Raw genomic sequence first — 23,027 nt, forward strand, 5'->3', positions numbered from 1 at the left:
CACACAATGCTCTCGCTCTCTCTTACTTACACACAGGCTTTCAATCACACACATGTTCTATCTCATTTACAAACAGGCTCAATCACACACATGCCCTCTCTCTCACAGCCACAAGCCAGTCAAAAACATGCTCCATCTCTCTCGCACACACACACTGACACACACAAGCACCCATCCTAACTCACATATACACCACACACATACAGAAACACCCTCCCTGTCTCACATACACATTACACTCTCTCAGAAGCACCTTGCTTTCAGACTTGCATTTTTCACTTTTACTAAAAGTGAAAGTGGTGCTCCCAACCGTTATATAAGAAAACTACATTCCTATCAGAAGGCGAAATGACACCCTTCCTTCAGGTTCTGTACTCCCAAGGGACAGCCACCCACACCGTACAGCTTCTCTTGTTTTACGCTTTCAGGCAACAAAGCAAGTGTCTTTCTTCAAACTATCAGTCGTATGATAATTCATGTGGGAGATATGGAACAGAAAGACATCCTTAGTCAGCTTCCCTTTTAAATGGGAAGATTCCAGTCTTAGTCATTTAAAAATATACATTTTCTAAAGGCTTTAAAAAAAAAAAAAAAAAAAAAAAGCAAAACCGTTTCAGATTGGAACTATTCTAGTCTTCATGCTTAAATTATGCTTCAAAAAAAAAAAAAAAAAACCAAACCTCACCTAGCATCAGTATCTTAAATTTGTGATTTTGCTGAGATGAACATTTTAAATACTTTAATTTTTTTTGCTTTAGTATTTGTCTCTACCCACTTTAAGTTAAATTTTATTTTCCAGAAGAGGGATGCTTAAAATTCAGTAATTTCATCTTTCATCCAATTTTTCAAAAGTTGCGCTACCAGCACAAAAGTTGAGGTATATGTACTATAACATTTCATTTTTTTAAACTGGCAGATTCCTCTCTCACATACATACCGCAAACACACACACAGAAGCTCCATTCCTTTCTCACATATACATCACATATACACACACACACAAAGAAAATCGGCGCAGCTGGTCTAGCTGATCACATGGCCGAAGAAAGGAAGATCGTCGCAGCCGGAGACCAGGCGCCGAGACTTAGGGGGCGCCGTGGCAAGCAGCCAGCTCCCGACTGGCTGCCTGCCACCCTCCCGACGCCCCCCTGGTGTTCCAGCGGAGGGCCCAGGAGCGATCTGCCGCTCCCGGGGCCTCGGATGCCACTAAGCAAAATGGCACCGGTGGCCTTCAGCCCCTACCATGTGACAGGGGCGCCATTTTGCTTAGTGGCAGCCGAGGCCCTGGGAGCGGCAGATCGCTCCCGGGCCCTCTGCTGGACCACCAGGGGGCATCGAGAGGGTGGCATGGGGGGAGGCAGGGCGAGTCGGGGGCTGGCAGAATTTTGAAAGGGCACTTTTTGCCCTTTCAAAATTCTGCTGCCTGCCGTGGTGCCCCCTAAGTCTCGGCGCCCTAGGCACAGGCCTAGCTCGCCTAGTGGTTCCTCCGGCCCTGGATGGCCCCCTGTAATAGCTGGGGCACTGAGGGTCTCGGGAGGCTGGAAGGCCTATGCAAGGGTGAGGGTAACGAAGGCCTCAGGACTACTGCACCGGACAGCACTGGCGGTCGGTACGCATCTTCCTCCTCGGAGGACCCAATGATGGGAATTGCACCAGAGGTGGGTATCGGTGGCCGCTGGGGAAGCGAGGGTCCCTCGGGGATCAGCTGCTTTGGAAGGGCTCCAAGAAGGACATCCAAACGGTTGAGCAGGGGTGCCAATATGGATGGCGTGGGCTCCGGGACTGGTATGGGGGCCAGTGGCAGGGGCAGTTCAATGCTCCGTAGGACTCGGAGTACCGCACAGTGCACCCTGTGGTCAAACTCCTCCTGGAAGTCCTGTGAGAACAGGACCGATGGAGGGGACGAGGTGTCACTGGCACTTCCTTGGAGCCCCAGGGAGGCACGATTCCCAGCACCGGTATCGGTGGGGAATGCCTAGGACTTCCGGGCCTGTCAGAGGGTGAGGCCTCCTCGCCATGGGGTCGATTCAGTGGCAGCATGGCAGCCACTAGTGCCGCATCGATGGCGACCATTGTCGGTGCTTCCAGGATTCCTATGATGCTTGGCTCGGTCTTTTCCCGACTCTGAGGAAGCTGCAGGTCCCAATGTCCTTGGAAGTGGAGAGACCACGGAAGAGCGGTCACTGTCTCCACAGTTCTTAGTCAATACCATCGGGGGTGTAGAAAGCAGAGTTGCTTACCTGTAACAGGTGTTCTCCCAGGACAGCAGGATGTAGTCCTCACAAGTGGGTGACGTCAGCATACGGAGACCTATCACAGAACACATTTCTGTCAAAGTTTCTAGAACATTTGACTGGCACACTGAGCATGCCCAGCATGCCATAATCCCTGTAGCCATAGGGGTCTCCTTTCAGTCTCGTTTGTAGCAAAAGGTGCAAGCGAAAAAATAAAATAATAAAATGGATTCAAACCCAACTCCCCGGGGTGGCGGGTCGGTTTCATGAGGACTACATCCTGCTGTCCTGGGAGAACATCTGTTACAGGTAAGCAACTCTGCTTTCTCCCAGGACAAGCAGGATGGTAGTCCTCACATGTAGATGACTAGCAAGCTACAGGTTGACTCATATTTAGTTGAACCAACAGCATACAACTTGTGCAACAGGCACAACAACTGGTGTACGGTTGGGAAAAATGAGGCAGCCTGAAAATCACAGCAGGTGGATGTAGAAGGAGTTGGGATCATACTGGAAATAAGTTCTTCAAGACGGATTGGCCAAAGGTAGAGTCTTGACATCCTTCCTTGTTCAGGCAGTAATGTGCTGCAAATGTGTAAAGAGAGCTCCATGTTGCAGCTTTACAGATCTCAGCAATCGGTACTGAACAGTAGTGTGCTACGGAGGTTGCCATGGATCTTACGGAGTGCGCCTTCACTCGACCCTGGAGAGGAAGGCCCACTTTCTCATAGCAGAATTCGATACAGTCTGCTAGCCAGTTGGAGAGAGTTTGTTTGCCCACTGCAACTCCTGGTTTGTTTTTGTCGAAAGAAACAGAGTTGGATGGATTTTCTATGGACTGCGGTGCGGTCTAGGTAAAATACAAGTGCACGTTTACAGTCCAAGGTGTGTAAAACTCTCTCGCCCTGGTGAGAGTGAGGCCTTGGGAAAAAGGTGGGCAAGACTACAGATTGATTCAACTGAAAGTCCGTTACCACCTTGGGAAAGAATTCAGGGTGAATGCGGAGGACCACCCACAGTCATGGAGGAACCTTGTATAGGGTGAGTATGTGACAAGTGCTTGTAAACTCACTAACCCTTCGAGCAGATGTAATGGCTACTAGGAAAAGAACTTTCCATTGAAGGCATTTAACATCACAGGAGTGCAAAGGCTCAAACGGGAAACCCATGAGCCTTGTAAGTACTACATTTAGGTCCTATCCGGTAACTGGTGGACGTAGAGGGGCCTTAATTTGTAAAAGGCCCCTCATAAATCGACTCACAAACGGTTGCACTGTTATTGGGGCATCCCCTACTCCCTTGTGGTATGCTGAGATGGCACCAAGGTGTACCCGTACCGAGGAAATCTGGACACCAGTGTCTGAAAGGTGCCAGAGATAGTCTAATAGGGATGGAGTGGTGCTGGAAAAGGGGTCGATACCTTTTTGGGTGCACCACGTGGTAAATCTTTTCCATTTAGAAAGATAGGATTTTCGTGTGGAAGGCTTTCGTGAAGCTACAAGCACTTGAGAAACCTTAGTTGAAAGACTGAGCGATTGTAGGATCAGGCTTTCAAAATCCAGATGTGAGGGACAGGGTCTGAAGGTTAGGGTGGCGTAACATGCCGTGGTTCTGAGTTATGAGATTGGGCGCTGAACCCAGGCGAATTGGTTCTCGATGGAGAAGTCTAGAAGCATGGGAAACCATACTTGTCGAGGCCAATACGGGGCTATGAGTATCACTGATCCTTTGTCCTGTTGTAGTTTCACAAGAGTTTTGGCTATCAGCAGTATCGGGGAATACGCGTATAGAAGGACTGTGTTCCAGGGGTGAGCGAAGGCATCCCTGGCTAATGTGTTTTGCTGCCTATGCAAGTAGCAGAATCTGTCCACTTTGTGATTCAGGTTGGATGCAAAGAGGTCTATTGTTGGTTGACCCTCAGCCACCTCAGCACCAGTGATCAAACGGTATGGTTTAATATCACAAAAAGGATACGGAAAAGAAGCACACGGACCCAAGTTTTGCAGTCAAAAAACACGGACTTTGATGAAATGGGGAAGTACCTGGAGGAAGAACTAGTAGGCTGGGAGAATGAGAAAAATGTGGAACAGTGGACCAAACTAAAAGGAGCAATTACCAAGGCAACTAATCTATATGTTAGAAAAGTAAAGAAAAGCAAAAGAAAAATGAAACCTATCTGGTTCTCCAAGGAGGTGGCTGGCAAAATAAAGGCTAAAAGAACAGCATTCAAGAAATATAAAGGATCCCAAAGGGAGGAGCACAAAGAGGAATATCTGGTAGAACTGAGGGAGACAAAGAAAGTAATCAAGATGGCAAAAAGTCAAGCGGAAGAAAGGATTGCCAAAGAGGTAAAGAGAGGTGACAAAACATTTTTCAGATACACCAGTGAAAGGAGAAAAGTTTAAAGTGGTATAGTGAAATTGAAAGGTGAAAAGGATCAATGTGTGGAGAGAGACTAAGAAATGGCAGAAATATTAAATAAATACTTCAGTTCTGTGTTCACTAAAGAAGACCCTGGAGAAGGACCGTCGCTAGTTAACAAGAAACCAGAGGGGAATGGAGTAGATGTAACTCCATTTACAGTAGAGAATGTATGGGAAGAGCTGGGGAAACTGAAAGTGGACAAAGCCATGGGGCCTGATGAGGTTCATCCCAGGATACTGAGGGAGCTCAGAGATGTGCTGGCGGGTCCACTATGTGACCTGTTCAATAGATCCCTAGAAAAGGGAGTGGTGCCGAGTGATTGGAGAAGAGCTGTGGTGATCCCGCTTCATAAGAGTGGAAACAGAGAAGAGGATGGTAACTACAGACCGGTTTAGCCTCACCTCAGTGGTGGGAAAAGTAAAGGAGTCGCTGTTAAAAGAAAGAATAGTGAACTATCTACAGTCGGAAGAATTGCTGGACCAGAGCCAGCATGGATTCACCAGGGGAATATCCTGTCAGACAAATCTGATAGACTTTTTTGACTGGGTAACCAAGGAATTGGATCGAGGAAGAGCACTCGATGTCATCTACTTGGACTTCAGCAAAGCTTCTGATACAGTTCCGCACAGGAGACTGGTGAATAAAATGAGAAGCTTAGGAGTGAGTGCTGAGGTGGTGGCCTGGATTGCAAACTGGTTGACAGACAGAAGACAATATGTGATACTAAATGGAACTTACTCTGAAGAGAGAGCGGTGTTGAGTGGAGTGCCGCAGGGGTCAGTGTTGGGACCGGTCCTGTTCAATATCTCTGTGAGCGACAATGCAGAAGGAATAGAAGGTAAGGTTTGTTTTTTTGCGGATGACACTAAGATCTGTAACAGAGTGGACATGCCGGAAGGAGTGGAGAGAATGAGACAGGATTTAAGGAAGCTGGAAGAGTGGTCGAAGATATGGCAGCTGCGATTCAATGCCAAGAAGTGCAGAGTCATGCATATGGGGTGTGGAAATCCGAATGAACTGTATTCGATGGGGGGGGGGGGGGGGGCGGGGGGGGAAAGGCTGATGTGCACGGAGCAGGAGAGGGACCTTGGGGTGATAGTGTCTAATGATCTGAAGTCGGCGAAACAATGTGACAAGGCGATAAATAAAGCCAGAAGAATGCTGGGCTGCATAGAGAGAGGAATATCGAGTAAGAAAAGGGACGTGATTATCCCCTTGTACAGGTCCTTGGTGAGGCCTCACCTGGAGTACTGTGTTCAGTTCTGGAGACCGTATCTCCGAAGGGACAGAGATAGGATGGAGGCGGTCCAGAGAAGGGCGACCAAAAAGGTGGATGGCCTTCATCAAATTACTTATGAGGAGAGACTGAAGAATCTAAATATGTACACCCTGGAGGAAAGGAGGAGCAGGGGTGATATGATACAGGCTTTCAGATACTTGAAAGGTTTTAATGATCCAAAGACAACCACAAACCTTTTCAGTTGCAGAAAAATCAGCAGAACCAGGGGTCACGATTTGAAACTCCAGGGAGGAAGACTCAGAACCAATGTCAGGAAGTATTTCTTCACGGAGAGGGTGGTGGATGCCTGGAACACCCTTCCGGAAGAAGTGGTGAAGACCAAAACTGTGAAGGATTTCAAAGGGGCATGGGATAAATACTGTGGATCCATAAAGTCTAGAGGATGAGAATGAGAAGAGGCATGGGGGTGGCTTGCGGGAATGATGGCTACTACCTGGAGATTAATATCCTTATTCAATAAACACACACACGGTTAATGCAACTCCAACATTGCTCTATGCTTCAACAGCAAGAGGAAATGTGGAAAAAAGGATTTGCATCCACAAAAAAGCAGGGGAGTAAGCTTGTTTGTTATGGCGGTTACTACCCCAAACCAAAAATGCCTGATACTTCACTTTCAATGCATATCCAGCATAGCTCTCTGTTTCAACGGCTCCGTTGTTGATATGGGGGCCGGCATCGATGGATGAAGATTCCGGAGGGCATCGAGGACCACCTGTCGGACAAGTATGTCCAGCTCCTCCCTGGAAGCTGGTATAGGTAACGCAGCTGCAGAGGGAGGCAGGCTAGGCAATACTGGCACCTCCACAGGGATCTGTAGGGGCTCAGTACCCGGCACCAATATTGGTGGGGATCGCCTCGGTGTCTCGGGTGCAGAGAAGGTTGGAGGGCTCCTCTACCCGAGTCCTCTTCGCATTCGGCTCGATAGCCATCGAAGCCGATTCGGTGTCAGTGCCGGCACCGGGCGTGGAATCGCGTTGTGCCAATGACGATGTTTCCCTCTGTGCTCGGGTCCGGTCTTTCCCTAGCACAGAGGAAGCCGATGCCTTGGATGTTGTCTGTTACGGATGGTCACCGCTACCTTGCTGCTCTCAGCCAGGTTTATCGATGGATTTTGTCGATGTTCCTGTCGGTGATGACTGGGAGGACTTCGATAGAGTTGGCTTTATTTTGAAAAGGGATCCATCTTGTCCAGGCGTGCAACGCCTGCCCTTCGGGATCATTTGTGCACAGCCAGGGCATCGACGGATATCGTGTGATGAGCCGAGGCATCATGTGGGTCGGTAATCGACATAGTATGCGGACATTCCGGGCATTTTCTAAAGCCCGTTGCCATAATAGAAAAAAGGGGCTGTGAAAATTGTCAGTGGTTTACGGGAACTGAGGACAGGGTAGGAGGAACCGACCGAAGACGGTGGAATTTACTCACCGAGCGATGAGAAAAACAATGCTGCAATAGGAGACCCCTACGAGAGAACTTTTTTATGAAGAAAACTTCAAATTTTTCCGTGAGGAAAAGTAGTGAGAAATTCTCACAGAGCTCCTAACCACGAGGCAAACTGCAGCGTGGAAAAAAAAGAGACTGAAGGGAGACCCTTGTGCTACAAGGATTATGGCTTGCTGGGCATGCTCAGTGTGCCAGTCAAAAGTTCTAGAAACTTTGACAGAAAAGTTTTCCGTGATAGGGCTCCATATGCTGACATCACCCACATGTGAGGACTACCATCCTGCTTGTCCTGGGAGAAAGGGAAAGCGTATCAAGCGGTTCCCCTCAACCCTGGGGCATCAATGATTCTGATGCAGATGTGGATGGAATAGACTTTTTGGAGCCAAAAAGCTTCTCCAGTTTATCAAGACACTCATGACGATGTTTGGGGGACATCTGGTCGCACAGATGACACCCTCGGACGTCGTTTGATGCCCCCAGGCAGAGGATACAAACCTCATGCAGATCCGTGATGGACATAGCCTGCGGGCACAAATGAAAACCGGACACCAACAATAATTGGTGGGCAGTTGATGGCCGGCGGGCCACTGAGAAGCAACGCACCGGGAATCTACCGCAAAGGAGACAGAAAAAGTAACCTACCGTGCCGAAGAGGGGACACTGTCCGGAGAAGGGGGACACTGTCTGGAGAAGGGGGACTGGGCGTTTGGACGGAGAAGAACCAGGAAAAAAACCCCGAGAAAATATACTCTCAAAACCTGAGCTCCAAAACCGTAAGGCAAGTGAACTGTGGAAAAGAAGAGACTGAAGGGGGACCTCGCGTGGACGCATGCTCAATGTGCCAGTCAAAACTTTTTAGAAACTTTGAGAAAAGTTTTCCATGCCAGGCTCCATCTGATGTCACCCATCTGTGAGAACTACCATCCTGCTTGTCCTAGGAGAAATTATAGTTTTCTGCATAAAGCAGACTCCATGTTAAAATGGTTTAAGCAGATAGCTATGTATAGTGTTTCATTAAAGGGTAGGACCTGTTTACAAAGGAAGTACATTTTTTTTTTTTTTTTTAATAGACCTGCAGTTTCCTCTTGCTCTTTTGGGCTTCCCACTCAGCAGGAACTGGCTTCCTTTGGGCTATAGCATCATGAGCTTTTATGGGGTTGTCCGCCTATTGGTTTCCTTATAACATCTACTCCCACCAAACACAGCTCAGCCATTGCAATGGCAGTTCCTGAGTCTCTGAGTTGGCCCAAAATAATGCTTTTGTGATAGGAAACATTACCGATTCTGACAAAGCCATCTTCTAAGCGTTGATCTTTTGTTTCCTTGCTCAACTCCAATCCTTCATGCTAATGAAAAAAAACAAACAAAAAAACACCAGTTTAATGCATAAAGACAACTGTATAAAAGATCACAACAACCCCATATATCTTAATCCAAGTTAATTCGACCTGTTCATTGTAAGACATTTACTTGTCATTGTTATTGTTTAGAATGTAAACCGAATCGATCAATAATTCTGTTATTGGAGAGTCGGTATAGAAAAATGCTAAATAATAATAATAATAACAAAATTTTTGAACTACTTCATGTGCAAGATATTGGCTAAGTTCTGATATTTTATGCAGAATTATGTCAGTTTAACCATTCTAATTAAAAAAAAAAACTAATTTATAGTCAGTTGACATTGTATTGTGGTTATCATCAAGTTAAAAACAACAAGGCAGCAAATTAATCATATGCTTTTTAAAAGAAGCTAAAGTGGAGAGGTTTGACATCTCAGCTAATACTATCGCTTGCAGTAGCAGTACCATTTAGATTCTCTAAGATGTAAACTTGCCTGTTTCTCGGCTCTCCTGGTCTTATTTCTGGTTCTCCTTTGTTTTTATTCTAATATTTTTTTATACATTTACTCTTTAAATTATATCATGCATATAAAATCATGATACTGACAATATTAAAATTATCAAATCGCGAAATTCCATCTACATTCAAATTTAGGGACATAAAATACCCATCGTTCAAAACCCAAGAAATTTAGGGATAACAGACAATCTTTCAATGAAACCTCAAATTGCTTCAATAGTATAATCTTCATTTTTTAAGTTACGTTTGCTAAGACAGCTAGAAACGATGCTAGAACAAGCTGATTTCCAAACCGTATTTCAATCTCTCCGTACTTACTAAGTTGGATTACTGTAATTCACACTCTAGGTCTCCCAGACAACTCCACATGTGCTTTAAAGATCATGCAGAACTCAGCATAAGAACATAAGAAAATGCCATACTGGGTCAGACCAAGGGTCCATCAAGCCCAGCATCCTGTTTCCAACAGTGGCCAATCCAGGCCATAAGAACCTGGCAAGTACCCAAAACTAAGTCTATTCCATGTTACCATTGCTAATGGCAGTGGCTATTCTCTAAGTGAACTTAATAGCAGGTAATGGACTTCTCCTCCAAGAACTTATCCAATCCTTTTTTAAACACAGCTATACTAACTGCACTAACCACATCCTCTGGCAACAAATTCCAGAGTTCAATTGTGCATTGAGTAAAAAAGAACTTTCTCCGATTAGTTTTAAATGTGCCCCATGCTAACTTCATGGCGTGCCCCCTAGTCTTTCTACTATCCGAAAGAGTAAATAACCAATTCACATCTACCCATTCTAGATCTCTCATGATTTTAAACATCTCTATCATATCCCCCCTCAGTCGTCTCTTCTCCAAGCTGAAAAGTCCTAACCTCTTTAGTCTTTCCTCATAGGGGAGTTGTTCCATTCCCCTTATCATTTTGGTAGCCCTTCTCTGTACCTTCTTCATCGCAATTATATCTTTTTTGAGATGCGGCAACCAGAATTGTACACAGTATTCAAGGTGCGGTCTCACCATGGAGCGATACAGAGGCATTATGACATTTTCCGTTTTATTCACCATTCCCTTTCTAATAATTCCCAACATTCTGTTTGCTTTTTTGACTGCCGCAGCACACTGAACCGACGATTTCAATGTGTTATCCACTATGACACCTAGATCTCTTTCTTGGGTTGTAGCACCTAATATGGAACCCAACATTGTGTAATTATAGCAAGGGTTATTTTTCCCTATATGCATCACCTTGCACTTATCCACATTAAATTTCATCTGCCATTTGGATGCCCAATTTTCCAGTCTCACAAGGTCTTCCTGCAATTTATCACAAACTGCTTGTGATTTAACTACTCTGAACAATTTTGTGTCATCTGCAAATTTGATTATCTCACTCGTATTTCTTTCCAGATCATTTATAAATATATTGAAAAGTAAGCAGCAAAGGTTCTGACAGGAATGCATATACATAAACACATAACCCCAGTTCTGGCAACACTACACTAGCTCCCTGTTAAATGGAGGATAAAATACAAGGTTGCAAACATCATATTTAAACCGCTAAATACTAAAACCTCAGTTTGGTTAAGCTCTATGCTCCGCATCTATAAACCCGTCAGACAATTGTGTCATCTAATAAAGGCCTCTAAGAATGAGAAATTACTAATTACCTGATAATTTCCTTTCCCGAGTGGGTTATGCGTTTCTGCCAGCAGATGGAGCTGAAATAAAAGCTGATGTCACAGCCATATATTCCTGCCCCATCAGCCCACCAGTATTCTCTGGAAAAGCTAAACTGTGGACAAACTGATTATACCTTAACAATATTAACCCACAAATATTCATGTTTCTCAACCAACAGGAACACTGAACTCAGTTAAAAACAAACAAAAAAAAAAGGAACATATCTAGCAAACTAAGGGCTAGAGACGTCACTTACCAGTTGACAACAAAGAGCAGGAATCATACTCTGCATAGCTCGCCCTAAGAAAGGCTAAGCACAAATTCAAACACCAGTAGCCAAGTGCAGGTCTGGAACTGATCTACCCTTCACTAAAGGAAAGGAAGTTATCAGATAAGTAGTCATTTCGCCTTCCTTAGCATTCAGGTACGTCAATCCCAATGAATGGGATGTACTAAAGCTAACCTTAAAAAGGGTAGGAGGCTGCCAGTGGTCCAGGCAGTACTGTCCATGAAAAGGCGATGTCCCCCCTAGCCCTAACATCCAAGCAGTAATCTTGGAGAAGGAGAGCAAAGATGACCATGTCTCCACTCGGCCAATTTAAACAGGCAACAACAAATGAAGTTTCGCCCATGATACTGCCTGAACCCATGTGGAATGCGACCTAATCTGTCTTGGTAAGGCTACTTCAGCAGCCACCTAGGCTGTCGTAACAACTTCCTTAACCCAGCGGGCAAACGTTGCCCGCGTTGTCAGAGCTCTTTACTTATCTTCACCATGGAGCACAAATAAGCAATCAGACTTCTGAACAGCCTTAGCCACTTCCTAACACTGCCATAAAGGACGCATGATGATGAAAGAATGCAAAAAGCGGTTCTCATCTTCCTCTCTGTCCCTGTTCAAGGCAGGCAGAAAAATGGACTGATTCAAATGAAACTCCAAAACCACTTTAGACAAAAAGGAGGGCACCGTCCCAAGTTTAACCACTCACAGCAGGAAAGAACCTGCCATCCAGAGACCAGACGTGCTGATTAGATTATTACCAGAAAACCTGTCTTCAAGATAAGCAGCCGCAAAGAAAGAGCATGCAGTGATAGAAAATTTGGATCTGCCAAAAACTTAAGGACCAATTTAAGTTCCCACAGAGACACCCAAAGCTGCAACAGGGAGTGAAACTGTTTAATTCCCCGGAAAAAAAAAAGAACATGGGATGGGAAGAAAAAGGTCTTCCAATGACTCTTCCCCATAACAAGCCAGGGCTGCGACTTGAACCTTCAAAGTGCTAAGGGCCAAACCCTTAAGCAAGCTATCCTGTAAAAATTCCATAATTAAAGGAATATCAACCATGAGCGGTTAAGTAGCTCGCTCACAGCACCAGGCCTCAAAGACCCTTCAAACTCTAACCTAAGCTAGAGAAGAAGTAAATTTCAGGCCCAAAGAAAAGTGGAAATTACAGCAGGTGAAAAACTATGCTTCAGTAACCAAGCCCTTTCAATGGCTAACCCATAAGTCAGAATCAACCCGGATCTTCTTACAGAATGAGCCCTTAACGTAAAGGTCTATCCAAGATGTTATCCCAAAGGGACTATCCACCAGAAGTCTCTGAAGATCGGCATACCACAGCCTTCAAACCCAACCTGGAACCAGTAAAAGGATAGTGTTGGTTTGACTTGTAAACCTTCTGGACAAGACTGCCTATCAGAGGCCAGGGTGAAACGCATACAGCAGGATGCTGCGGGCCACTTCTGAAAGAAAGCATCGATGTCCATTGCTTTTGGATCCTTCCTATGACTGAAGAAGCGTGGAACCTTCGCACAGTTGCAGCTCACCAACAGCCCTATATCCGATAGGACCCAGCGATTCATCAGAAGCAGAAGGCCTCATCCACCAGCTCCCATTCTCCTAGGTTCAAGTTTCTCCTGATGAGGAATCAACTTTGAAGTTGTACTTTCCGTCTTTGAGAAGGCACATATGCTTAGGAGAAGCTGCTCTAGCCACTTGGTGAATCGCCAGCATGTCACTAAACCACTTGTGCTTCCAGTTTGCTGATGTTCCACTGCTGCTCTGCTGCATTCCAGTACCCTTGCAGCACCAACTCCTGACAGTGAATCTCCCAGTCCTGGAGGCATGCATCTGTCATGAGTTCCAACTAATTCGGTGATGTCAGGGAAATTCTTTTCCTAGGTTGACCCGCCTTTAATCACCAGTCCAACTAGGATCTCACCTCTTAATGGGAGGAACAGCCTCACCGCATAGTTCTTCAACTGTGGACTCCAACAGGAGATCAATGGGTGCTGAAGGCGGTGCATATGTGCCCTCTCCCAGTGAACCACTTCTCATGCAGCAGCCAGCAACTCACAGAGCTGTACATAAGACCTATGGTCGGGCAAACAGGGTTCCGCAGGGATCTAACTCATAACATCAATGTGTGGATCTGAGACTGCAGCAGGAATATCCTGCGCTGCCTTGTCTCGAACCGAACCTCAAGATACTCCAGAGTCTGAGATGGCTGTAAATCACTCTAGGCGAGATTCACCCCTGAGCCTAGTTCCTGTAGCAAGGAAACACCCTGTGGGAAGTGAGAAGACTCTTTCGCCATTTTGGTTCGAATCAACCAGTCACCCAGATAGGGATGAACTAGAATACCTTCTCTTTGTGGAGAGCCGCTGCTATCGCCACCATGACCTAGGAAAAAAGGTCCCAGGCACTGCGGCTAGCCGAAAGACATGGACTGAAACTGGTAAAGACGATTCAGAACAGCAAAACGGACCGCTGAATTGGAAAACGGATGGGAATATGCATCCAGTGTGGGCAGGAACGACCCTTCTTTCTTGGGCATGACCAAATAAATGGAATAACGGGCAATATATCTCTGTGATTCGGGAACGGGAATCACTGCTTTCAGGTTCAACCTCCGTTGTAATGTTGCTTCCACTTTTACCCTCTGCTGAGGAGAGAGAGACTATGAAAGCATCCGAAGGAATGCAAAGAAATTCTAGAACATACCCATCCCAAAAAGCTTCAAGAACACATTGATCCAAAGTAATCTAGACCCACCTGTGGTAAAAACGGGATAGATGCCACCTATCTCCTGAACCAACAGGTGAGCCTGCCAACATTCATTGGCAGACTAAGGGGCTCCACCTCCGGAGTCCATATACTTTCGAGGTCCTTGGGGGCGAAAGGACGAAGATCTGCAGAAAGGATGGGACCTCTGGGAAGAATCTCTCCTATAAGGCCAGATATCAACAGCTGGATGGACTGTCTATGGCCTACTGAGCATTCCAAGCAGAAGGCCAGAGCTCTCTTCCAATCCAAAGTATGCAAAGCCCGTTCCCCCTGATGGGAATGGGGCCTCAGAAAAAAGGCAGGTGACACAATGGACTGATTAAGTTGGAAATCAGTCACAACCTTAGGCAAGAACTTGGGATGCATACATAGGATCACACGATCATGAAAGAATTTCGTGTAAGGTTGGTAAGTCACCAAAGCCTGAAGCTCACTGACTCTACAAGTTAAAGTAACCGCCACCAGGAACAGGACCATCCAGGTAAGGAATTTCAGCTCACAGGGGTGCATAGGCTCAAAAGGATAATGCACGAGCTGTGTGAACATAACATAACAATGAGATCCCAGGAAGCCACCGGGGGGGGGGGGGGGGGGGGGAGGCGGATTTACCTATAGCAGGCCCCGCATGAAGCAACCTACGATAGGCTGGACCAAGATGGGTATACCTGCAACACCACAATGCTAAGCACTAATCAAGCTCAGATGGACTCTGACCGAGGTGGTTTTAAGCCAAGCCTCGGAAAGGTGCTACATATAGTCCAAGAATTTGGGAAGTGGGCATATAAATGGATCCAATCCATTGCCCACACACCACACCGAGAACCTCTTCCACTTCAACATTTAAGACTTTCTAGTGGAAGGCTTCCTGGAAGCTACCAGCACCTGGGCGATGTTTTCTGAGAGATCCTGCGGCTGAAGGACTAGACGCTCAACATCCAAACTGTCAAGGTTAACGCCCGGAGGTTCAGATGGCACAGAGTGCCCTGATTCTGTTTAGCAGATCGGGCTCAGTCCCCAGGCGGATGGGATCCCTGATCGACAGGTTCTGAAGGAGGGGAAACCAGACCTGCCTGGGCCAATAAAGCGCTACTAGGATCATCGTTCCTTGGTCCCACTGAAGCTTCAGTTTTCATGAGAAGCGGAAGAGGCGGGTACATTTATTTATTTATTTATTTTTGGTTTTTATATACCGGAAGTTCCTGTATAAAATACATATCACTCCGGTTCATGTATAGGAGACCCGTGCCCCAATGAAGGATGAAGGTGTTGGTTGGTGGACGACCGTTCATCCTGAGGGAGCAAACATTGCTCACCTTGCAGTTGAACGGGGAGGTGAACAGGTCCACATCCAGAGTTCCCACCAGGTGGAAGATCCGGGCTGCCACGTTCGGGTCCAGTGACCTCTCATGTGGCTGAAAATAGCGGCTCAAACGGTCTGCCAGCATGTTCAGCGTCCTAGGCAGGTACATTGCTCGTAGAGCCCAGGACCAGATTTGCACAGCCTTCTGGCAGAGGGTGGAACGACTCCTTGCCTCCCTGCTTGTTGATGTATCACATCACAACCAGATTGTCCATTCGGATCGGGACTGTTTTGTGGGACAAGTGGTTTCGGAATGCCCAAAGTGCGTAACGAATTGCCTGAAGTTCTAAGAAGTTTATCTGACACAAAGCTTCTTAAATGAGGCAGCCAGGAAAGGGATCCCCTGCTTCAGGATGGAGAGGTTCGATGGAGGGGGACGAGGTGGCACCGGCACTTCCTCAGAGCTTTGAGGAGACAAGGTGCCTGGCACCAATATCCATGGAGAATGCTTGGGACTCCCGGGCCTGTCGAAGGGTGGTGCTCCTCACCAAGGAGATGCTGCCGCATCGGGACCAGTACCATGCGTCAATGGCAACCAGTGTCTGTGTTTCTGGGATCTCCAACGATGCTCGGCCCAGTCTTTCCCTTGCACAGAGGAAGCTGAGGATCCTGATGTTCTTGAAAGTGGAGACACCATGGAAGAGCAGTCACCGTCTCCACAGTCCTTAGACCAGGGGTCAGGAACCTTTTTGGCTGAGAGAGCCATAAACGCCACATATTTTAAAATGTAATTCCATGAGAGCCATACAATATGTTTAAAACTAAATATAAGTAAATGTGTGCATTTTATGTAAGATCACACTTTTAAAGTACAATAAGTCTCTGAAAATATTACACCAGGCCTTAAGACACCAATACATCTCCTATTAGGAAAACGGACCAAGTCAGGCTGCTATACAGTCCTACACAGAAACTACACGCCAGCAGAAAACCTCACCTGAATCACGTGCTGTCCCTCACCTAACATAGAATAAAGAGACCAAAACGCATAACAAGAAGCATGCAGACAAAAACTGAATTGGAAACTGCAACAAGCCAGAGTCTCTGTATGCAGTGTAACAAAGGAAAAAAGAAACATCACACATCCTTATAAAACAAATCAAGAAATATAAAATCATCAGCAGTAAAACTGTACTAACAAAAAGAACATATTCGAAACAGCTGATGAGTGGAATATCCAATAATTAAAAACTCATATAAAACATTTCCAGATACCAACAAAATATTTCAAAATAGCAGACACAAAGATCCAGTAATGAAAAATAATAAGGATACAAAAATTTTTTTGCTCTGCATACCTGGGAACGTTTGATATCCAGGTGTCCTGAGATTGTTCTGAATTAGCAGGAGGTGGGGTGGTTTGCTTGGAACTTTCTCCTCTCTCAGTCACATACCAGCGCTCTCTCTCACACTGGCTCTCAATGACACACCTATACACACATGCTCTCAGTCACTCACATATACAAATGTTTTTTCTCTCTCACTTATATAGGCTCTTAATTACACATTTACACACATGCTGTCTATCTTTTCACGCTTACACACACACAGGCTTTCAATCACATAAATACATGCTGTCTTTTTCTCTCACACACAGACTCTCATTCACATGCTTACAAACATGTCCTCTCTTTCTCTCATTTACACACAGGCTCTCAATCACATACTCACATGCTCCCTCACCTAAATCAGCTCTCAATCACACACAGACACACATGGTCTCTCTCTCTCATTTAAACACAGGCTCTCAATCACATACTCACATGCTCCCTCACCTAAATCAGCTCTCAATCACACAGACACACATGGTCTCTCTCTCTCATTTAAACACAGGCTCTCAATCACATACTCACATGCTCCATCACCTAAACCAGCTGTCAATCAGACACAGACACACATGATCTCTCTCTTACTTATACACACAGGCTCTTAATCATACATACACATGATCTCTCTCACACACAAAGGATCTCAATCATACACACATACTCTTTCAAACAAACAGGTTTTCAATCACAAACTTACACATACAGGGTCCCAATGGTAAACTTACATTCATGCTCTCTCTCTCACAGGCAGGATCTCAATCACACACATACTCTCTTTCACATATACAGGCTCTCAATCATTCACATACATGCAATCTCTCACTCACACACACAGGATCTCAAACACACATGCTTGCTCGCTCATTCACTCTCTCTCTCCCCCCCCCCCCCCCCGGGAACTCGCGGCAGCAGCAGCCACCTCCCAACGCTAACCTCCTTCATTTTCAGCCCTCGCGGAGGCGAAGGCGGAGTCCCATCGGCCGCGGTTGAAGATTTTCATTTTCCTCCGAGCCGCGCTGCAGTCTTCTTCCCGTCGGACACTAGCGTGCCTGCGCGGGTCTTCCCGCGCAGGCACCCGATGCTCTCCACTTCCCGCGCAGGCACCCGGATGACTCCAGTCGGCGTGCTCTCTTCTCCTCCCCCCCGCGGCCCGGAAGAGGAAGTGGAGAGCATCGGGTGCCTGTGCGGGAAGAAGAGACCACACTAGCGTGGTCTCTTCTTCCACGCAGGCACCCGATGCTCACCACTTCCTCTTCCGGGCCGCGGGGGGGGGGGGGGGGAGGAGAAGAGAGCACGCCGGTGCCGCTGACTCCAGCTGTCCTGCCGCGTTCCGCCCGGGCTGACAGCATTTTAAGCCCGGGCGGCGGAGGACCGGGGAGCAGCTGGGTCAGCGGGGAACCGCGAAGTATGGCGACACTTGTCTGCGAGCCAGATGCAGCCCTTAAAAGAGCCATATCTGGCTCGCGAGCCATGGGTTCCCGACCCCTGCCTTAGACTATGCCGCCGGGGGTGTAGAAAGGAAAAGCGTATCAAGCGGTTTCTCTAGACCCCGGGGGTGTCAATGGAGCAGACTTTTCTGGAGCCAAAAAGCTTATCAATTTTATCAAGACCCGCATGATGGTCCTTGAGGGTCATCTAGTCACACAGCTGGCACCCTCGGACGTCATGTGATGCCCCCAGACAGAGAATACAAACCTTATGCCAATCCGTGATGACATACTCCGCGGGCACTGGCGAAAACTGGACACCATGGAAAAAGAATAACCAGCGAGCAGTCAATGGCTAGCGGGCCACAGAGAAGCGACGCACTGGGAATCGACCACAAAGAAGGTAGAAAAAGTAACCTACCATGCCGAGGAAGGGACATAGTCCGGAGAAGGGGAACCCGGTCTTTGGATGGAGAAGAACCGGGAAGAAATGAGAAAGCAGAGTTACTTACCTGTAACAGGTGTTCTCCCAGGACAGCAGGATGTTAGTCCTCACAGATGGGTGACACATTATCAGATGGAGCCCGGCAAGGAATACTTTTGTCAAAGCCTAGCATGCCACTAACTCTGCAGCCACACGGGGTCCCCCTTCAGTCTCGCATCAAAGCAGAAAAGAACAAGCGAAAAAATAAAACAACAAAATGCAGACAAACCCAACTCCTCGGGGTGGCAGGTGAGTTTCCTGAGGACTAACATCCTGCTGTCCTGGGAGAACACTTGTTACTGGTAAGCAACTTTGCTTTTTCCCAGGACAAGCAGTCTGGTAGACCTCACAGATGGGTGAATACCAAGCTGCAGGCTGCCCCCGGAACACACTGGAAGGTACAATAAAGCAAATCGGAAGGCGGTCCCACGTAGCCAAGGCAAAAAAACAACAAAGGGACTACCTTACACCGTGGAAGATTTTATTAGAGGTGCCCGACTCGAACTGAGTTTCGCCAACAAGGCTGCATCAAGGGCTAAAAAAGTTAAAAAACAATCAATATTTTTTATATAAAAGGATTATTAAAACACTTCTGGTAACCCAAAATCTATATCATAAAAAACACTTTTTACAAAAAACATAAAGAAATACTTATTTCTATATTAAGCATTTCTTTATGTTTTTTGTAAAAAGTGTTTTTTATGATATAGATTTTGGGTTACCAGAAGTGTTTTAATAATCCTTTTTATATAAAAAATATTGATTGTTTTTTTAACTTTTTTAGCCCTTGTTGGCGAAACTCAGTTCGAGTCGGGCACCCGGAACACACTGGGCCAGACACCCATTAAAGTGCAACAGGCACAACAGGGTAGGCTGGACCTCATTCTGGGCCCTAGGTAGGGAGAGTTGGGTTCTCACACTGGGAATAGGTTAAGGAGGACAGACTGGCAAAAGACGCTGTCTTGTCGGCCATCCTTGTCCAGACAGTAATGGACTGTGATGGTGTGGAGGGAACGCCACGTCATGGCCTTACAGATTTCGGCAATAGGGACTGCCCAGAAGTGTGCTACTGATGCTGCCATGGCCCTTACTGAGTGCGCTTTCACTCGGCCTCCGAGTGGAAGGCCTGCTTGCTCATAACTGAAAGCAATACAGTCCGCAACCAATTGGATGGGTCTGCTTGTCCACCGTAACTCCAAGTCTATTCTTGTCAAAGAGACAAAGAGTTGGGTGGACTGCCTGTGGGCTGCAGTGTTCTCTAGATAAAAAGCAAGAGCACCCGGGTGAGAGTGTGATCTCGGGAAAAAGGTGGGCAACTCGATGGACGGATTCAGGTGGCAGTCAATCACCACCTTAGGCAGGAACTTAGGATGAGTGCGCAACACTACTCTGTCATGGAAGAACCTCGTATATGGCGGATAGGTCACAAGAACCTGCAGCTCACTGACTCTGCGAGCACAAGTAACTGCCACTAGGAAGATGACCTTCCAGGTGAGGTGCTTTAACTTGCAGGAGCACAGGGGCTCAAATGGAGGCTGCATGAGCCACGCCAGCACTATGTTGAGGTCCCAGGCCACAATCGGAGGACGTAGTGGAGGCTTCAGTTGAAATAAGCCTCTCGTGAAGTGCCCCACTAAGGGCTGCACAGAGATCAGAATGTCGCCCACTCCGCAGTGGTAGGCACTGATAGCACTCAGATGTACCCGGATTGAGGTAATCTGTAACTAGACTTCGAGATGTGCCAGAGGTAGTCCAAAAGCCTAGGTGTGGGGAAAGTGAAAGGGTCAAGACCCTGTTCCACACACCAGGACGAGAACCTCCTCCACTTCGCTTGGTAGGACTTCCGCATGGAAGGCTTACGCGAAGCTACCAGGACTTGAGAGACATTGTCCAAAAGGTTGAGGGACTGCAGCACTAGCCTTTCAACATCCAGGCCATGAGGGCCAACGACTGGAGGTTCGGGTGGTGCAGTCTACCCTGATCCTGTGTGATGGAGTCGGGCGAGGTGCCCAGGCGGATGGGCTCCTGGACCGACAGATTGCAGAGGATCGGAAAGCAGACCTGCTGCGGCCAGTGTGGGGCTATAAGGATCATGGAGCCTCGGTCCTGTTGTAGCTTCACGAGAGTCTTGCCTATGAGTGGAATCTGAGGGTATGTATATAGGAGACCTGCACTCCAGGAGTGGGCAAAGGCATCCACGACTTGTCCCTTTTCCCTTCCTGCGCAGGGAGCAGAAGCGGTTCACACTTTGTGGTTCTGCGAGGACGCAAAGACATCTAAGTCTGGCTGACCCAACTGACGGAAGATCCTGTCCGCCACAGAGAGGTTCAGGGACCAGTCATGGGCCTTCTCCATCGCTGGTACCTCCCTCTTGAACTCCCTTCCAACGCCCCTCCGTCTTGAGCCATCCCTGCACAAATTTAAAAAAGGAGTCAAAACTTGGCTCTTCAAGCAGGCCTACCCTGATGCAAACCAAACACAGACCTTCTCCCTGTACTGCACCTCTACTTGGCATCCTTCCTTCCTTCCACCCCTCCTCACCTCCGCTTTCCCTCCCACCTTTCGCTCACCTTAACCTCCCACGCGCCCCTCAGCCTCTCCTCCTCACTCATGCACTTTGTGAACAACCTTAGCATACAAACTCCATTGATAAAGATAGTGACTTATAGGATATACATAGTTCCTCTATGTACTCACCACTATGGTATATAATGATACATAAGATGTATATAGTTCCTTGTTTTTTGCAGTCACCTCTCTCTGGTACTTAGTTACTATGTACCCAGTTTTACTGATTTCCATCTCTCTCCTCCGCCTCCACCTCCCTTTCCTCCCCTCCCTGCCTAATCTCCTGTTTTCGTTTTATTGTATTTTCCTCCTTTCAATGTAAACCGGTATGATGTGCTTTACGAATGTCGGTAAAGAAAAGCCTATAAATAAATAAATAAATGTCCGACTGAGGAGGTCTGCCACCACATTCTCCGTCCATGCCAGGTAGATCGCACGCAGGAGCATGAAACACGACAGGGCCCAGGCCCAAATCTGTGCTGCTTCTTAGCAGAGGAGATAAGAGCCTGTGCCCCCCTGTTTGTTCACGTACCACATGGCCACTTGGTTGTCCATCTGAATCAAGACAACCCTGTTGGACAGGTAGTCCTGGAATGCATAGAGCGCATACTGCATCACTGAGTTCCAGGAAGTTTATCTGGCATCTCACCTCGGGCTTCTACCACACCCCTTGCGTGCAGAGGCCGTTGACATGGGCCCCCCCCCAGTCTAGGTTGGAGGTAGGTATCCGTGGTCAGGATCACCTGAGCAGCCAGGAGCTGAAAAGGAAGTCCCTTGGCCAGGTTGGATTCCTGCGCCCACCAGGTGAGGGAGAGCTGAAATGGTTCAGTTATACGGACCAGTATAGAGAGTTCTTGAGAGGCTTGGTGCAACTGAGATCGCAGAGTCCACTGCGTAACCCTTATGGCCAGGCAGGCCATTGGAGTGATGTGTAATGACGACGCCATGTGACCCAGCAACTTCAGCAACAGGCGGACTGAGGCAGTCTGCTGGCGACGAATGGACCTGGCTAACCCAGCTAGGGTGGCTATGCAATCGCTGGGAAGGAACGCCTTGGCCACCGTGGTGTCCAGATTCGCCCCAATGAAACTGATCCGCTGGGATGGCATCAGTTGGGATTTCAGGAAATTGATGAGAAACCCCAATGATTGGAGGAGACCCATCGTTACGTTCAGGGACTGAAGGGCTCTTTCCCTCGAAGAACTCCTGATGAACCAATCGTCCAGATATGGGAACACATGCACCCCCCTTCCTGTGCAAATGTGCTCCCACCACTGCCAGGCACTTTGTGAAGACCCAGGGTGTGGAGGTGAGCCCGAAGGGAAGAATCCTGTACTGGAAATGCCACTGGCCTATCACAAAGCACAGATATTTCCGATGAGGCAGAAAGATTTATTTATTTACAACTTTTATATACCGGTATTAGTGAGGACATCATACCGGTTCACAAATGAACAAAAGGACTGAAATTACATAATAACAGGGAAAAGGAACTGGGAGAGCGATAACTTAAGAGCAGCATTGAAGGAAAGGTTAAATACAAGAGAAAGGAACTCAAAGAAGAACTTAAAATACAGTATCATAATATGGCAGTGCAAGGTGGGTGGGGAATGGAGTGGATGATAATGTGTGCTTAGCGTCTTGTAGAAAGAGAGAGCAGAACCAGTTCCCTTGATGAAGTGGGAGTAAGGTGCCCAAGGATACCATTTTGAACCGCTTTCTCCGGAGGAACTTGTTTCAGGCCCGGAGGTAGAGGATGGGACAGAGGCCACCTGTTCTCTTTGGAATGAGAAAATACCTGGAGTAGAACCCCTGGCTGTGCTGAGCCCAGTGGTCCGGTTC

General features: G+C 47.2%; 1 protein-coding gene across 2 annotated transcripts in view; it reads right to left on the minus strand.

Moving 5' to 3' along the window:
- MGAT4A (alpha-1,3-mannosyl-glycoprotein 4-beta-N-acetylglucosaminyltransferase A) overlaps positions 1-23,027 on the minus strand; it is a 359,679-nt gene that overhangs the window by 43,395 nt on the left and 293,257 nt on the right. For both annotated transcript variants that reach the window (XM_029604768.1, XM_029604767.1), the window contains one exon: positions 8,685-8,751. In XM_029604768.1, the coding sequence (XP_029460628.1) occupies positions 8,685-8,751 (67 nt within the window). The remainder of the gene's footprint in view (positions 1-8,684; positions 8,752-23,027) is intronic.

The sequence above is a fragment of the Rhinatrema bivittatum genome, chromosome 5, assembly GCF_901001135.1.
Source record: "Rhinatrema bivittatum chromosome 5, aRhiBiv1.1, whole genome shotgun sequence".
Taxonomy (NCBI): Eukaryota; Metazoa; Chordata; class Amphibia; order Gymnophiona; family Rhinatrematidae; genus Rhinatrema; species Rhinatrema bivittatum.